The sequence below is a fragment of the Eleginops maclovinus genome, chromosome 12 (genome assembly GCF_036324505.1).
Source record: "Eleginops maclovinus isolate JMC-PN-2008 ecotype Puerto Natales chromosome 12, JC_Emac_rtc_rv5, whole genome shotgun sequence".
Taxonomy (NCBI): domain Eukaryota; kingdom Metazoa; phylum Chordata; class Actinopteri; order Perciformes; family Eleginopidae; genus Eleginops; species Eleginops maclovinus.
In genome coordinates this window covers 6061951-6078562 of record NC_086360.1, presented here as the reverse complement: position 1 = coordinate 6078562, position 16612 = coordinate 6061951, and the positions used below count along the sequence as shown (strand labels likewise).

Here is a 16612-nt window from a genome sequence, read left to right as displayed (position 1 = left end):
TGAAAATCAGTCAAACTAGACCTAAAGGAGTCTCACAGGCACAATAAGCTTTATTGATCAATCGGAGTCAATGTTTGGACGGAACAAAAGCTACGGTGAACTTAATTCAAGTGCCTTAAAGACTGTGTCTGCTATAATGTCAGTGTGTGAATGAATGTGAGTGCAATGTTGTGTATTGGCGATACTGGCATCGTCGCTCACTCACAAATGTGTGTCCTTGCAGGCTGAAAAGAAAGACAAAGAGAAACAGGTTGGTGTGTAGTCTAGTTAGGCTTCAGCATTGCTATTATCAATTGCTTTTCTTTAATCTATTCAAATCTGCTCTTATTCTCCCGTAACACTCCCTGATCCTGTAATTAGTTTAGGCCTTTTGAATTCACAATTATTCAAATAAGTGTACCACTCCATTAGAAGCTAGTTCTACAGAAACAGTTTTTTGTAAAGAGAGAGCATTAAGGTGTTGGCTTTATATCAAACATTTTCTTTTCATTTTCTGTTTTTCTTTTCGCCCCAAGGAGGACGTTAAAAGCAAACAGGTGGGTGCTCCAAAGGCAAATAATAAGATAATGATAATGAAGCGTCCTATAGAAGCATCTTTCTCATGTTTTTGTATATTCATTTCAATTGATGTTTGATGTCCTGCCTTCTTTGACTAAGGCTTAATGATCACCTTGCGTCTGCTGAATATTAGTTGAAAATACTGTCAAACGTGGAAAAGGAAGGATTTTTTAGATGTACTTTGGGCCTAAGGATGAGTACAGAGCGGACGACCTGACCATGTCAATTATTCCCCTCCATTTGCTGCCACTGTTGACTCATACTTTTCCCAGAATCCAATTCAAAGCATAGTTCACATATACCCAAAACTGGATTAGGTCACTGGATGGAGCAGCACCGGTTGATTCAATTAGTTTTTTCCAAGAAGCAGCTTTCTTTGAGCTTAGTCATTTTGTTTGTGTGTTTGTGACATTTAAATGACATGTCTTGCTTCTCATTTCCCTTAACATACCTTAACTGATGTTTCTTTTTCTTATTAGTCAAAGGAGGAGGTGAACAAGGTTTGTCTGTCACAATCGTCTTCATTTTTCCTCCTTAGAGATTTACCCGCTGATTCACCTCTTAAACTACTCCTATAGACTCTTAGCCCGTTCACCATGGTTCAATACCCACCCCTGTCTATTAACATTGATACTGCAGGTAGTAGAATATTAAAGCAGTCACTTTATACTAAATCTGGTTAAACCCGAGCCAAGAGCCCCTTTTTGACCCCAAAATAAATTAAAATGGGATCTCTCTTTGGAATCTTTTATTCATTTTTTTGTGTCTTAAATTTGTATATTTGAATATATTGCCTGATTATTAACCCAAAAACCTAGTCAATCCTGAATGTGTGGAAAGCTAGGGGGGTACATTGGAATATTGGTGAGTCTACAATAAAATTGGGGATGTTATTTCTAATATTATACGTTTTATTCACTTTTCAAGGCATTGCAGTGAATCGTCATAAACTCAAATGAAATAAGTTATTAATTCTTTCCAAAATATGGGAAAGGATGCTGTCATCCGGCACCTAGTCCATGTTATTTGTGTTCTTCCATCTACACACAAAGTAAGCATAAACTCTTTATGGGAAAAGATGCTCGTGTTGCAGCTGCTTATCTTATAAGAGTGTTTGTTTGTAATACGGTATTTTACTGAAAGCCTAATAAATTATCTTTGGCCATAAAATATCCGTCTTAATTAGCGAAGTATCTGATCATTCATTGTATCAGTTCTCTATCTTCCAAACAAATCCTGTTTGGGAGGAAGTCTGAGTGCAGCGGTGAAACATATGACTTGTCAGTTTTCCCCTTTGTTTCGTGGGATGCCAATAAACCACAGGCAATAAACATAAAGCTTTTATTGAAACACCCACTCACCTAATCCACAAGACAATATCACAAAAAATATCCGAAAATAAACCCCTTGACTTTTCTCTCCTTCTGCATAGTTACATTAAGTACAACCCTGTGTCTGTGATGCTATGGTTTGTGTGTATTGTGTGACTTTTATGTCTTTTTCTCGTTTTTTCTTTCTGTCTTTCTGGAAAGACTGAAGCCACAGCTGCGACAAAGAAGGTACAGTTATGTGGTGGAGAGAGATAAGAAAGTCGGACAGAAACGTATTGTTACCTGTAAAGGACACTTCTAATTTTAGGCTGTGATTTTTATGGTGTGTGTGTGTGTGTGTGTGTGTGTGTGTGTGTGTGTGTGTGTGTGTGTGTGTGTGTGTGTGTGTGTGTGTGTGTGTGTGTGTGTGTGTGTGTGTGTGTGTGTGTGTGTGTGTGTGTGTGTGTGTGTGTGTGTGTGTGTGTGTGTGTGTGTAACTGCTTAGTCACTTTCTTGTCCTTCCAAAAATCTTGAAGATTTTTAAAATAATGACACGTGAACTTAGAATTTGTAATACTTGATTGATGTTGTTAAAAATTGTCTATCCCTAAGCCTGGTATTCTTACTGTATGTACCATAAAATGGGTTTTATACGAGCAAACACTAGGTAAGGCAAGGAAAGAGAAGATACATCTTTACTAATACCCGTATGGAATTTCAGGTTTTGTAGCAGCAACAGCAAGGTAACACAGGATAGGTAAGAGTACATACAGGGATAATATGAATAAAAAATATGTAGTTACAATATAGATTGAAATAACAGCAATTGAATTATGTTAGGCTGTTACCATATAAACAGATAGGAATAATTGTCAATGTGATAAATATATTACACGTCTATGTGCTGGTGTGCTAGTGCAAATGCAAAGTATGTACATACAGTGCAAGTTGTTGTAGTGGGAGTCTAGCAAAGAGGGATGTTTGTGGCTGGATTTGCTCCTCGTCTTCACTTGCTCCTCTAAAGGGGATGGTACAAGTTCGTTTTTGTGTTGTCCGTGTTTTCGCCTGACAGCTTTTATATTTGCAAAGGTTGTTTTTAGGTTCATAAAAGACAATTGAACTGTAGTTCACAAACCAATGTGTGACATCACAATGGCTAATTCACTTCGTATTACCATCAATGATGAAAACTCACCCAAAAGACAAAGACATAGAGGATAATTTGGACAACAGTTAGCATGTGACCAGTAACATGGTAGAAATCCTTAATACAAAACTGTTAGCAGTTCTTTCAGGGTTGACCAGAACTATTTTTATGTCTTCAATGTACTCACAATGATCTTAATTGGTCCTCCTCTCTCAAATTGGAGTTTTTTTACCCAGTCATTTCATTCATCAAACAGGGAAAGCTCCCTTGTCCCACTCACCTCCATAAGCCTATAAAGCTATTTGACTATGCTCAACACTTGGAGTTTACATAAGGACAGCTGTACGTACTTTACTTTTTTGGAAACAGACCAAGAAAGGGGGCGTGTCTAGGCTTTCACTTCAATCAACATTTCTCAATTAGATTGAGAGATACTAAAACACTGTCACTTCAAAGTCATTGCCCTCTTTCAGTCCCATTATATGTTATGGCACTTTGCTCAATGTCCTCTATCTAATAACACAGTGGGTGTGGACAGTTATCGATGGCACACTTTCTACAAAGACACTTTGGGATGTCTTATCTGGCAACGTCTAGCCACTTGGCTTTTGTAACATGTGGTGCATGCTTGAGGTCCAGCATACTAATGAGCGTCAGGTTGTATATCACTGGTTTATGGAACGTCTGGTACCAAGCTCCTCAAGGCCATTGTATCCTTCAAACTGCAGCCACTTAAAGCTGCATGTGGACCGTAAATTAATTCATTATAAAATGTTTGTGGAACCATACGCTGCGAATTTCACTGCAAAGTCACGCCGCTGGCAGTAACTTCTAGCTCCGATGCTAGCCCTTTAACAATAAAAGTGAATATGATAATGTAAATGCTTCAAGTAAAAATGGGACATTCTCTTGTATAACAGTTCAAAAGAGATTGCTTGAATGTGTACATCAAAGTCCTGAACCTGTGTCATTCTGCTTAATTAGACACGAGTTTACACCACAAATCTTCGTTTAAAATGTGCTTTACAGAGTGCATAAATGATTGAAATGTAAGAACATTTTGGAGCCCAGTCTGCTCTGATTGGTTAGCTGGTTGGCTCTGTGGTGATTGGTCAACGGCTTAGAGATGTCCCTCCCCTTAGCCTGTCATTTACAACCTGTTGGAGCTCTAGTCAATAGAAGTGCAAGTGTTAAATAGTGATGTATTATTGGTTATTTCAACCCTGGAGTATCTTTGCTTCCAATGCAGTCAGGTGCTGAAATAACCCTGAGCAGGACATTTGGTTGCCTGCCAGATCACCTGAGCTGAGTCTGACCTCTTAGCTTAAAGGTAACCATAATTGGAACAGGTCCTTTGGCTTTGTTACCTGTCAAATTTGTGAATAAATATGCATGAAATAGGTTCAGCTTCACTGGTTTTGGTTATTCTGACACCAGAACATCTTTCCTTTTTTTTGCTCACGTCTCAGATGAATATGGATTTTTTTGTCCTGAAAATGTCTACTGAGAAAGAAAATTCCTTTAAATCGCTTCTTTAAAAACTTTCTCCTTATTTCTACCTCCAACATCAACCACATGCTGCTTCCCACCAGGTTGATTCTACATCATTATTCACCAATTTCAGCTTTCTTTCTGTTCACATGAAGAGTGACGGCCTCCTGCTGTCAAATGATTTTCACTGAATGTAAAAAATTGATTTTTATTCCAAACGTATCTCATAGTATACTTTCAGCTCCAGGAAATGCTCTTAATCGCTTGTAGCCCTCTTTCACACACCGTTGAATGGGTTTGAAATATTTGAATGAGCCTTTTTATACCAACTGTTAAATCCCTCCCCAGCTGAAATCTTGCTCAGATCTTTTGCATTTCTTCCTGTTTACCGCTCTGTATTCATGGCACACGCTCACTATACGCCCATACTGTAGTGCCCTATGTGTGTCTCTGACTCACTGTAGCAACAAACAAAGTTCACCCACTGACACTGAGAAATAAATGTGGAGTCACATATGCTTACTCATCTCAGCTGCACAATTCCACACTAGAACTGATGTACATGTACTGTGCAATGTTTGCCTTTTCAAACACCATCCAAATGTGCATCATACATATTCATTTAGCTGCAAATTGAATATCAAACATCTACAAATTGCACTGAAGAGTTGTTGATATTAATGTGTGGTCGTTGAACATAAGATGTTTTCCCAGTCCAGATGTAGAGCTCACAAACAAGCAATCATCTTTTGCTAATGCTTACTGTCAATACCAAAACTCTAAATTGGGCTGTACTTGCATCACCTAAGACCATAAACAGAGCCGATCCCTGATCTCTCATGGTGGTGAGGCTGGACAGTAACGTCCTAATGTCCCATAGACAAATTGATGTCATATTCTAGCTGCAAATCAAAGCCTTTCTATTCAATTCATCAGTTTTAAAGGGGCCCTATTCTGCTCATTTTCAGGTTGACATGTTGACATGCTTTAATGTTCAAAAGGGTCTTTATTTTTCTCATACTGCCGAGCCCAGTCTGCTCTGATTGGTTAGCTGGCCGGCTCTGTTGTGATCTTGTTGTCAGTTTAGCTCTGATTGGCCTCCCAAGAAAAAGGACTAAACAACAACAATGATACATTGGATAACCAAAACTGGCTTCAGTATAACTGTGTCCATTAACTACTGTTGACATTTAGGTTTCTATTTCAGGCTGTTAATAATTAATGTGTAAAGACTTTAAATAACCTTGTTATCACTTTCTCCTGTTCCGTTATGTGTGTGTTGCAGCTGGATACAGAGGCAGCAGACATCCTCAATGACCTGCAGGGGAAGCTGAACACCTTCCTGGATAACTTCAGTATGGTGTTTGCCAAGAGGTAACACACACACACACACACACACACACACACACACACACACACACACACACACTCACTCACTCACTCACTCACTCACTCACTCACTCACTCACTCACTCACTCACTCACTCACTCACTCACTCACTCACTCACTCACTCACTCACTCACTCACTCACATACGCAGGACTTTATGCATGTCTGAGGAACAAGACTCGATCAGGCCTGCAGAAGTTTCCTTGTCTAAGTTTGCCTCTCCCTCCAGTTTCCAGGCTCGTATTAATGTCTGCATGCGTCAGATGGCTGAGATCCTCTACCAGATCAAAGGCCCCCCCAACCACAACACTGCAGAGGCAGACGCTGACAACATGCTGAGGCCCCTTATGGAGTTCCTGGATGGGAAGTAAGTGAGAGTGCGACACACACAGTGACTCCAGTTGTAAGCTGCTAGTAGAAGCTATAAGCAGGAGAGGGTCCTTACTATACTGGGGTCATTAAAGCACCAATAAGGGGTCAACTTTCCTTAGAACGTCGAACCAGAACAAACTTAAACAAGGAGGTGTTCTGACCCAATGTTTTCCTGCAAAGCAGGTCATGTTTTTAGCTGGGTTTGTTTTAGAATGGCACGTTACTCAGTCTTTATGCCAAATCATACCCATTCATACAGAGGCAGCCATCAGGAGCAACTTGGGTTAGTATCTTGCTCAAGGGTACACCGACATTTTGGATTTGAATCCCCAAGATGATGGCATTCATATAGCACTCTCAGCCATAGTCACCCAACAGAAAAACTACTGCTTTAATTCCCCCTGAAACTTAGTTGACAAGTTTACCGTGGGCCAAGACAAAAAAATGCAAGCCGCTTCGTATCACAGGGCTTTTATATTTATCACTTATGGAAAAGACCTTGGTTTTTCTATTATTGTTGGAATATTTAACCAAACTAAACTAGAGAATGGTTCCAAACTTTCATGATGCGCTGAGGCTCTTCTTAAACGTTAACGTCTCTATTTGTCATGAATTCTTAATATAGGGTTAATATGTGTATCCTTTATTTAGCGTCACCTGTGGTTTTGTACATCTTACACAATGAATGGTAAATCTTAAGGGTGTTTTGTCTAAAAGTGGGTACAGATACTCATATTATGGTTGTCACTGTCAATGTAACTGTTGGCAAAGTTAGTCTGTTTTATAATCGTAAGTGTTTGTCAGTATATTTGAAATGACTGGGTTAGCTACAATAGCTAGATAGCTGACAGCAGTTCTGCAATAATATCGGAAGGAATCATGTGATGAACTTGCTAAAACACAGAGGCCGATAAAAATGTACATTTAAGGTAACTTTCCAGTGAGCAGTTGGCAACTTTATTTCCCCAGACATCAACAAGCGCTCAGCTCCAGCTGTGTACGTCACTTTTTAGTGTCCCCGTTTCTGTTATGTTTTTAGCTTCTTGCTGCGTTTTGTTAAGAGAAAAAACGACTTGGATTCTGACGATACAGTGTTAAATTCTCTGTTAACAACTCAGACAACACTTTGCTGCACCAACCTAGCGTAAACAAATAGGTTGAGTGGAGAGATAATAGTGCTCTTGAGATGTGTTTGAATGTGTATTTCCTTGTATCTGTTTTTTAAGATTTGTGCTCGCCTATGTTGTAAATGGAGCTATTGTGATGCAACATTCATTTCAGCCTTTCATTTTTACGAAAGATGTTTCCTGAAGACTAGTTTAAGCTCACATTTTTATTTATTTGTTTGTTTGTGCCCAGTCTGAGTATCTTTGCTGACGTCTGTGAGAAGACGGTGTTGAAGCGGATCCTGAAGGATCTGTGGAAGATCGTCCTGAGCAGCCTGGAGAAGACCATCGTCCTGCCGCAGAGCAACGACAGTCTGGTAAGAAGAGCTTTAAACCCTAACCCTAGATCAGCATTGTCCTCACCATTAACTAAACTCACTCCCACCATGAAAAGAGTACTGCACTCTTATAGCATAGTCAGACTCTCTGAAGCCAGGTTAAAGAAAGAAAGACGGATCAGAATCAATAAAGCAGAATTAGAGGTGTCGTCTTTTTACTCCGCACATTTTTCTTACTCGTCAAAACCTGTCCTCTGCTGCAAAAATCTCATTCAAATCTGGCTCTTAGAAAGCTAGAACATGAACACAAGATAATGGAAAAAAATGTTTTATGATCAGTAATCAATATGCCTCATTTCTTTTCTTTTGTAAAATGTCTTGACCGTCATCACGAGTCCAGCTTCACATACTAATTAGTTTATTCAGAGGGCAGAGAGGGAGTTATTCAAAGAGAATATTTGGGGGTGTTTTTGCCCATTCTGTACAAATCACATACACTAGCTTATTGTGGCCAATCCTTTTAGTGAATGATGTTGTTTTGCTGCATTGATTTCCTTTGTTGTTATGTTTTCTATGTTCCTGTGGTAATGGAGCAGCATACGGGCTGTATTAAAAAAACATTTTCTTATTACAGTTTCTGAAACAAGCCGACAAATTCTTTATAAAGCACAGATTCACCAACAACATTGTTCCTGCAGGGTGAATTTCAGACCCTTTAAGATCATATATAATACATAGGAATAACTATATATTTTTCAGGCATTCGGGCAGAAGTAATAAACGGGCCCTATTAGGCTCACTTCAGGTTCATATTCATTTTTTTATGTCTCCATGCTTTGATGTTCAAAAAGCTTTTTATTTGTCTCATACTGCCTGTGCTGCAGCACCTCTTTTCACCCTCTGTCTGAAACCAGAGCTGCTCTGATTGGTTAGCTGACCGGCTCTGTTGTGACCACTTAGAAATGTCCTGCCCCTATCATGTACAATGTGTGGGAGTGCTAGCCAATAGAGGAGAATAAATAAGGAGCTGGAAGGGTAGCATGATAATCGCCATGGAGATGGCATTCATCATGGCTATACTACTTGGGTAAATAAAAGAATAAAGCAAGTACACACAATTTGACGGCATACCGGGAGAGGTAGGGGTAAGGGAGGGCTTTCAGTGTCATTTTATTTCATGCATGTTCTCCTGTGTAGCCATAGCAACACCTGCATGCACATGGTCTTGCATCAACGCATGGTTAACTCCTTAAACATAGATATATTGTATTATTTATTATCACTTTTTTTGTGACTCCTCAAAGCAAAACTAACTGCACTCACACATAGCAAAAATCCTTAAACTGTCATCAATGGGATCATCAGAGCACTATGAAAGCAAGGCAAGTCAATCTGCAGATATAAGTTGTGATTATCTTGAGCTGTGCTGACGCCCAGTGGAGGACGGCAGCAAGTTTTCCAGTTTGATTCCTTCTGTGAATATGTTGATCGTGTTGAATCCGAGCAGTTTTTCTTTCTTCATCACGTCCCGATAGGACTACTGCAATGGGGTCCTCTCCAGGGTTCCCAGCAAAACCCTGGAGAAGCTCCAGCATGTCGAGAACTCAGCCGCCAGAGTTCTCACCCGCACCAAGCCATGGCAGCACATCACCCCCACCCTCATCCACCTTCACTGGCTCCCTATCAAGTCCCGGATCACTTTCAAAACCCTCCTCCTCACCTATAAGTCTCTCCATGGTCTCGCTCCACAGTACTTATCGGACCTCCCCCATCCCTACACCCCTACACGGAGTCTGCGGTCCTCGGACACGGGCCTTCACTCTATTCCCTGCACTCGCCTCCTAACCGTTGGTGACAGGGCGTTCAGTGTTGTGGCCCGCACCCTCTGGAACGCTCTTCCTGCAGAGATACGCAATGCTGCCTCCCCGGACATTTTTAAATCCTCATTAAAAACTCACCTCTTCACCATAGCCTCTGACCACTAACTCATCTTACTCCCCCGTTATTCTACCACAACTGCCATTTTGTTTTCTTTTTTCTATTCTTTTATTTGCCCTACTTTTTAGTCCTAGAAAGGCGCTGTACAAATTGGATTATTATTATTATTTTTAGAGAGAAATGTGAAGCATGAATTATTGGAAGCACTCTCAGGGTAATCTTGATTTACATTATTTTTCTCTCTGCAGGGTGCCCAGCTCCTCACAGCAGCTAAAGGACTGTCCAGTCTCAAGGTAACACACAAAGCAAAACGGAGGTGTAGACACTTGTATGTTTCTGCAGACACATGAGAAAGATTAGATTTTATTTATTCATCTATTTGAGTGTTGCCCTTAAGAAAAGTCTGTGAACTCTGGTTGCTGCAGGGAGGGGGAGAAGCCAAAACCTTGACGCCCAAACAGTGTATAATCATGGATGCAGGACTGGAGGCCATAAAGGTAAGTGGAGACCTGCACACTCACACATAAAGTCATGAACTGGTCAATTGTGAGACATTTGTACGATTCTTTGGCATTTCTAAACATGCAAGACATAGTAAAAAAAATTGAGAGAATATATTATGGCAATTTTCTGGTTCCTATTTGTACTTTGTGTCTCTCCTGTGACATGTCTCCATGCTCTAATGTTCGTAAAGCTCTTTATTTTCTCATACTGCCTGTGCTGCAGCACCTCTCTTCACCCTCTGTCTGAAACCAGAGCCCAGTCTGCTCTGATTGGGCAGCTGGCCGTTATGATTGGTCAAATGCTTAGATCCACCCTGCCTCTTAGATTATCACGTACAATGTGTTGGAGAGCTAGCCAATACTAGTCAGAGTTTTACATTGTGATGTCACTATGTCCAAGAAGTAAAAAAGGGAGTCCATGGAGGCGTTTCAGGCAGGGGGGGGAGTAGGAGAGAAACTTCCTCTGGAGGGAAGTTTAGATTTTTAGCATTTGCAGACCATTTACATGCACAAAAACCTATAAAACTCTCTACGGGATAGGGAAAACCTAAAAAAGTGAAGACACTAAAAATTGTTCAGTTTCCATCGAAGTGTATTATCTGTCTGTCTTAAATGGTTACTTTCTCTCCTTCATGTTTCTTCTCTCTTCTCTTACAGCAATACTTCCATGCAGGAGGAAACGGGCTGAAGAAGGCGTTTGTGGAGAAAAGTCCTGAACTTGCTTCACTGCGTTACGCCCTCTCCCTCTACTCCCAGAGCACCGACGCTCTCATCAAGACCTTTGTCACCACACAGCACTCCCAAGGTAACACACACACACACACACACACACACACACACACACACACACACACACACACACACACACACACACACACACACCCACACCCACACACACACACACACACACACACACACACACACACACACACACACACACACACACACACTTTATGTAAAGTCTACAGGCTCAGGGTTGGTGAAGAGTACAATAAACATTTCTGCTATTTTTCCTGTCCTCCCAGTGCATGATGGGATGGGCATCAGAATCACTGGAAATGAGAAGATCCGACCTGATAGGGGTAAGTCCTCTGCTCTCTACATCAGTCTCAAATAAAGGCTCTATACTCATAACCACAGAGCTCCTTTGTAGATAAATACGCCTCAGTGAAATCTGGAGAAACACCTAAATATTAAAGGTTCATGAAATATAAACTAAAGCTTTCTTAAAACCTTTTGGAATTGATGCGATGACATTTCCTAAATCTCCTACTGAGCAAATGCCTTGTTCTGTGTGTGGTTGTTTTTTATGTTGTAAATGATCACTTCATTCTAAAGTGAAAAAAGATGTATGTCATATTTCAAATTAGCACCATGATGCTCTATAATAGCAAACCTTTGCGAAAGCTGAAATATAATATGATTAAATATAAAAATGAGTGGATCAATGAGCAGCAATGACATAAATATAAGAATTAAAAAGCTGTTGTTATTCATGTTAATGTGTCGTGGTGGTTGTGTTCTGCAGGCTCGGGGATAGAGAAGCCCATCGGAGAGGCCATACTGCAGATCGACATGATGCTCGGAAAAGAACGCAAAATCCTTGTGAAAGGTGAGAGTCCTGACATCCAAATGCACAAGCAAGTACGATTAAACCCTGATGTTTAAACTGCACCATAAAGATCTAAACTACATACTGTCCCACACCTAATCTTCAATTGTGCCTTTAAAGGACCAACGGTTGGTTTTGTAGGTTTGTCTCTTTCCTTGTATTTCTGCGTTCAACCGCTTACAGATGCTTCGCCCATTTGCCTATCATATACAATGTGTTGGAGTGCTAGCCAATAGAAGCGCAATTGTTACAAAGTGATATCATTACATTATGGAAGCATACACAATTGTTCAATGGAGGCATATCAGGCAGGGGGGGGAGTGTGTAGGAGAGAAAGATTTTGCCTTTGCAGACCATTTACATGCACAAAAACCTATATAACACACTACAGGAAAGGGAAAATCCCGAAAAGCATAACACGGCCTCTATAACTAACATTTGAAGCTTGAGATTAATATCTGAGTTACACTAAAAAATAAACTTCATAAGACAATCCAACCTCAAGGTGCTTTTACCATAATCAAGGCTGAACTTTGAAGCCCAACACACATTAAGAGTCATTCTTTTCAGCTCAATTATAGATGAACTAGGGAGATTTTATATCAAAGGATTTGTTATTTGGAAGGGCCTTTGCTTTCTCAATCAAAATAAATAAAGGATGAAAGATGTCTTATGTAAGTCTCAGGTCTTTGCAGGCGAACTTCAATAGCTTTTTGAAAATGAACCAAAACAGACTGATTGTCATCAGTAATACAAGGTGATTGGCTTTTCATAGTTGTATAGGAAACATTCAAAACATGCTCCTTTAAAGAAGGCAGCAATTGAAGAAGTACTTCTACTATATCATTGTGAGCCCCTCTTATCTTTAGAACAGAGACATAGTCATGCAAATGAGGCACACACAAACTAAATTGGAACCAAAGAGAATAAAATATATATATTTACACATGCAACCACAAACACTTGATTGTATCATCTGATGGCACCATCCTCATCAATGCATCTCTTCCTCTGTCCATCCAGTCATCGCAGTGAACGACATGAAGTGGCAGACATCAGGGATGTTCCGGCCTTTCGTGGACGTCTCCATGGTTGGTCCCTTCCTGGCCGACAAGAAGCGCAAATTCACCACTAAGTCAAAGAACAACAGCTGGTCAGCGAAGTTCAACGAGGCTTTCCAGTTGTGAGTTGTAATTGTGAACTCTTACATCTACATGAGCTCAGTCTTTTGTGAGATTACAGACCAATTCTTGATTATCCTTTCTGCTTTGTAGTGTCCTGGGTAAGGAGTCCCCGGACTGCTATGAGCTCCAGGTGACGGTGAAGGATTACTGTTTCGGCCGGGCGGACCGGGTGGTGGGCATGGCCGTGATTCAGTTCCGTGACATCGCTGACCGCAAGACCTGCGTCTGCTGGTGCCCGCTCGGCCCGCGTGTCCAAACCGACGAGACGGGCTTGACGGTGATGCGCATCCTGTCCCAGCGGCCTGCTGACGAAGTGGCCAAAGAGTTTGTCAAGCTGAAATCTGAAACCCGCCCTGTGGAGGAGGGAAGATGAGCAAAGATGCTGACTGAAGAACAAAGAAATTGTGAAAATGTGAAACTGACATGGAGCATGATCAGGGTGTAGAGTCGGGGCTACGTGGCTCTGTATGTTGTGTATGAGCACTTATCATATATCATCCTCAGCCTCTGACCTGGAGGAGATCCTCAAAAGACAGAAGTAAGTCGACAATTTGTCATAGCTATGGTAACAAGGAAATGTATTTAATTCAAAGGGCACATTTTAGGAAGGAAACGCTTTCTCAAAATGTTGAAAAAGAAGAACACAATCAGCACCAACTTCTCTTTCTGACGGACTATTGTGTATGCCTGTAGCAAACTAAACCCGTCATCTGTTGGGAATCAGAGATGCTTATCCACAGCCTTTAACCAAACAAAGTATATTGTCTCAGTCGAAATCTGCTCTGGCATTTTGGCCCAGACCGGCCTACCATTTATTTTGATACGCTGTTATGTACATTAGCTCATATTAAGCTTTATGTCAAGACTCACATAATCTTACATAACAACAAAATGCCCCGGAAACGCAATTGCTCGTAACAGTAGTTACTAGAGGAGGACTAGACTGAATTTACTCTGAGCAGCAAGATGCTTAAAGGGTTTGAAAAGTCCAGGGCTATTTCCCAGGTTATTCCGTCTCAAAGGCAGCCCCTCTTGCATGGTTTCTTTATCCATTTTGGCTTTTTTATGTGCTGTTTTTGATCCAAAGTTGGAAGGTATAAAGACGTGATTGGGTCAGCCGAATTGGATAAAAAACAAACAATGGGCTGCTTTACCTGTTTTATGGGGTCGGTCAACAAAAAAAAAACAGGAAAAAAAGATGGTTGTCGGCCAAAATAGCAAGGTGACCAGCAGGAAAATGTCCAGTATGCAAGATGGCCAGTCAACCCCTGCCTAAAACTGCGTGGAGCTGGGTTGTTACTTCTGAAAGCTCATAATGACTAATGTTTAACAATCATAAATAATGGAAGAAAAGTGAGTTGGAGGATATAATCCCAGATTTGTACTGGTGACTGCTGACAGTCAGACATTGATAAATCTGGTAGCCACTCACTGTTCCCCCCCCCTTAAAAACTGACATTGGAGCTTAATACAAAAACAAGGAATGAACAAATGTCATGCTTAACGTGAGCTCAACAAAAGAGCCAATTAAAACAGCAATCAGAATCGTGTTTTACTCGATTTTGATGGTAAAGTTAACTTCCACACACATTTTCTGAATCACAAGTCCTCATCACATCCTCTTATTTAGGCAAATCTTCCCTCTTCGCAACACATTTACATTACAGAAATAAAAATATACAGGATAATTCAATCCAGAGAGTGAATGTTTTAAATAGCAGTGTTTCTGGAGTGTTGATGCAAGGCTTCCCTAGAAAATACCCTCAGACAGGCATATCTTTTATGTAGCTGAAGCGGGAAGAAGTCTGTCAAGATGCATGTGAAATATTTTTACCAGAAAGAATATCTAAAGCCTTGGAAAAATTGAAAAAATAACATGCTGAGATAGAATTTACAATTTAGTCAGTTCTTTTGAAATACATAGCCTTAAAAAATAAAATCCTGCAAGCTAACGTAGCTAGCTCAACGTACATTGTGCTCAGACTTTAGCGATGGTATTTGAATCTAGTGTTGTGGGTTGCAGATTTTGAAGCAGGCCGCTGTGTCTGTAAAGCTTTGGCTGATCTTGCTATGACTGTGATCGGGTTATGATTGTGACTGTTTTAAGTTGTCTGTAACTGTGCTGCTGCCTATCTTGGGCCAGGACTCTCTTGGAAAAGAGATGTTTAATCTCAATGAGACCTATCCTGGTAAAATAAAGGTAAAATAAAAACTAAATACCCCTTGGCTCAACCCACTTTTGAACCAAACATGAATGGGTACGACATTGACTTGTGAAGTTAAAACACTGGATTTTCTATAAAAGCGAAGAACTATAGTAGAGTTGCTTAAGTTATTTGACAGACCTCTGAACTGTGGCCTGGATAACATAGATCAGCATAGAAAAGAAATCGAGTCATAGGTTTTGAATTTAGCTTTTCTGTTTTTGCCATGTGTCAAACTGTGACTGTAGACACTGTTTACCTGCAACTTACTCTTAATGTAAAAAACAAACAAAACTTGACTACCTGTTTTCATGGGTTAAATAATGTGAACAGCTGTTATGGAGGACCAGAAATGGAATTGTAAGAATTGAATATTAGTCTGAATTTGCCATTTTTAATTGGATGAGAACTCACAGTAAGTCGTACAGCCATGCCATGCATGCACAGTCACATACTGTACCAATCACATGTATGTTTGTGGATATTTGATTGGTGTTATTGCATTAAACACACTTAGATCTGGATGGAAAGAAAACATGCAGGCAGGTTGTTAAATTGACTGAAGACTAACTATGTTTGATCCACACTCTTGTATATTTACTTTGTGCCAAGGAACGCAAGTGTTCAGCAAGCTCTCATCACTATTTTGTTTGCAGACAGAAGTGGCCATTGTAGATATGTCAATGCTTACTGCATGGTTGCCAAAAGTAGCTGCACTTTGGCTCCAAACTCAAGAAGATCTGTTTGGTCATTTAGATAAATGAAATGGAAATGAGTTTTGTCTTTAATTCTGCCATATTTAAGTGCACCAACATATTTCTATGTAAGCTTTAAGTTATTTTACAATGGCCACAGCTGTAGTGACAACTGAACTCTTGCACTATGTTCAAAAACTAACTGTAAGTTTGTAAAAAAAATTAAATAAAAGCCTATGACCAGAGCATGTATTTATTGTATACAGTCACCTAGAATTGTTATCCTTTTCATGTATGTACTGTGAAATATGAAGAATGATCAAATATATGTAAAGTAGTTATCGTTACTCTAATGTGACATATGTTGAATATACTTGTAACAATATTTTGTACATAAAATATTTATGAATCAATACAGTGGCTCCTGTCCTTTGTTCACTGAAATACAATACGTTCCACATGTGTTGTAAAACAAGTATAATATAGTAATTGTATTGTATACAACTAAAGTTTCAAATTAGGGCATGCCAAATGCTATTTTACTCTAAAGGTCTGCATGCAGTTTTTGCCGAATACAAGACACGCCCACTTCCGGGAATAACGTATTTATTGCTTTTAACCATAGACTGTATATGATTTTAACCGATTTTGACGAAAGACTATTCTTTACACCTAACCAACATGTTTTAAGTCCCTAGTTTGGGAACTAGTTTGGGTGCCTCAAAGTCTTAACTGCGACCGTTTTGAGGCCTAGTCGTGTCCTG

General features: G+C 40.1%; 1 protein-coding gene across 1 annotated transcript in view; it reads left to right on the top strand.

Moving 5' to 3' along the window:
* LOC134873287 (protein unc-13 homolog B-like) overlaps positions 1–16209 on the top strand; it is a 74221-nt gene extending 58012 nt beyond the window's left edge. Inside the window, exons 25-38 of the mRNA XM_063896774.1 lie at positions 224–250; positions 516–536; positions 1038–1058; positions 2091–2117; positions 5792–5880; positions 6126–6263; positions 7628–7751; positions 9899–9943; positions 10076–10147; positions 10811–10958; positions 11179–11235; positions 11682–11765; positions 12789–12948; positions 13040–16209. Of these exons, the coding sequence (XP_063752844.1) occupies positions 224–250; positions 516–536; positions 1038–1058; positions 2091–2117; positions 5792–5880; positions 6126–6263; positions 7628–7751; positions 9899–9943; positions 10076–10147; positions 10811–10958; positions 11179–11235; positions 11682–11765; positions 12789–12948; positions 13040–13322 (1296 nt within the window). The 3' untranslated portion in view covers positions 13323–16209. The remainder of the gene's footprint in view (positions 1–223; positions 251–515; positions 537–1037; positions 1059–2090; positions 2118–5791; positions 5881–6125; positions 6264–7627; positions 7752–9898; positions 9944–10075; positions 10148–10810; positions 10959–11178; positions 11236–11681; positions 11766–12788; positions 12949–13039) is intronic.
* The last annotated feature ends 403 nt before the right edge of the window (positions 16210–16612 follow it).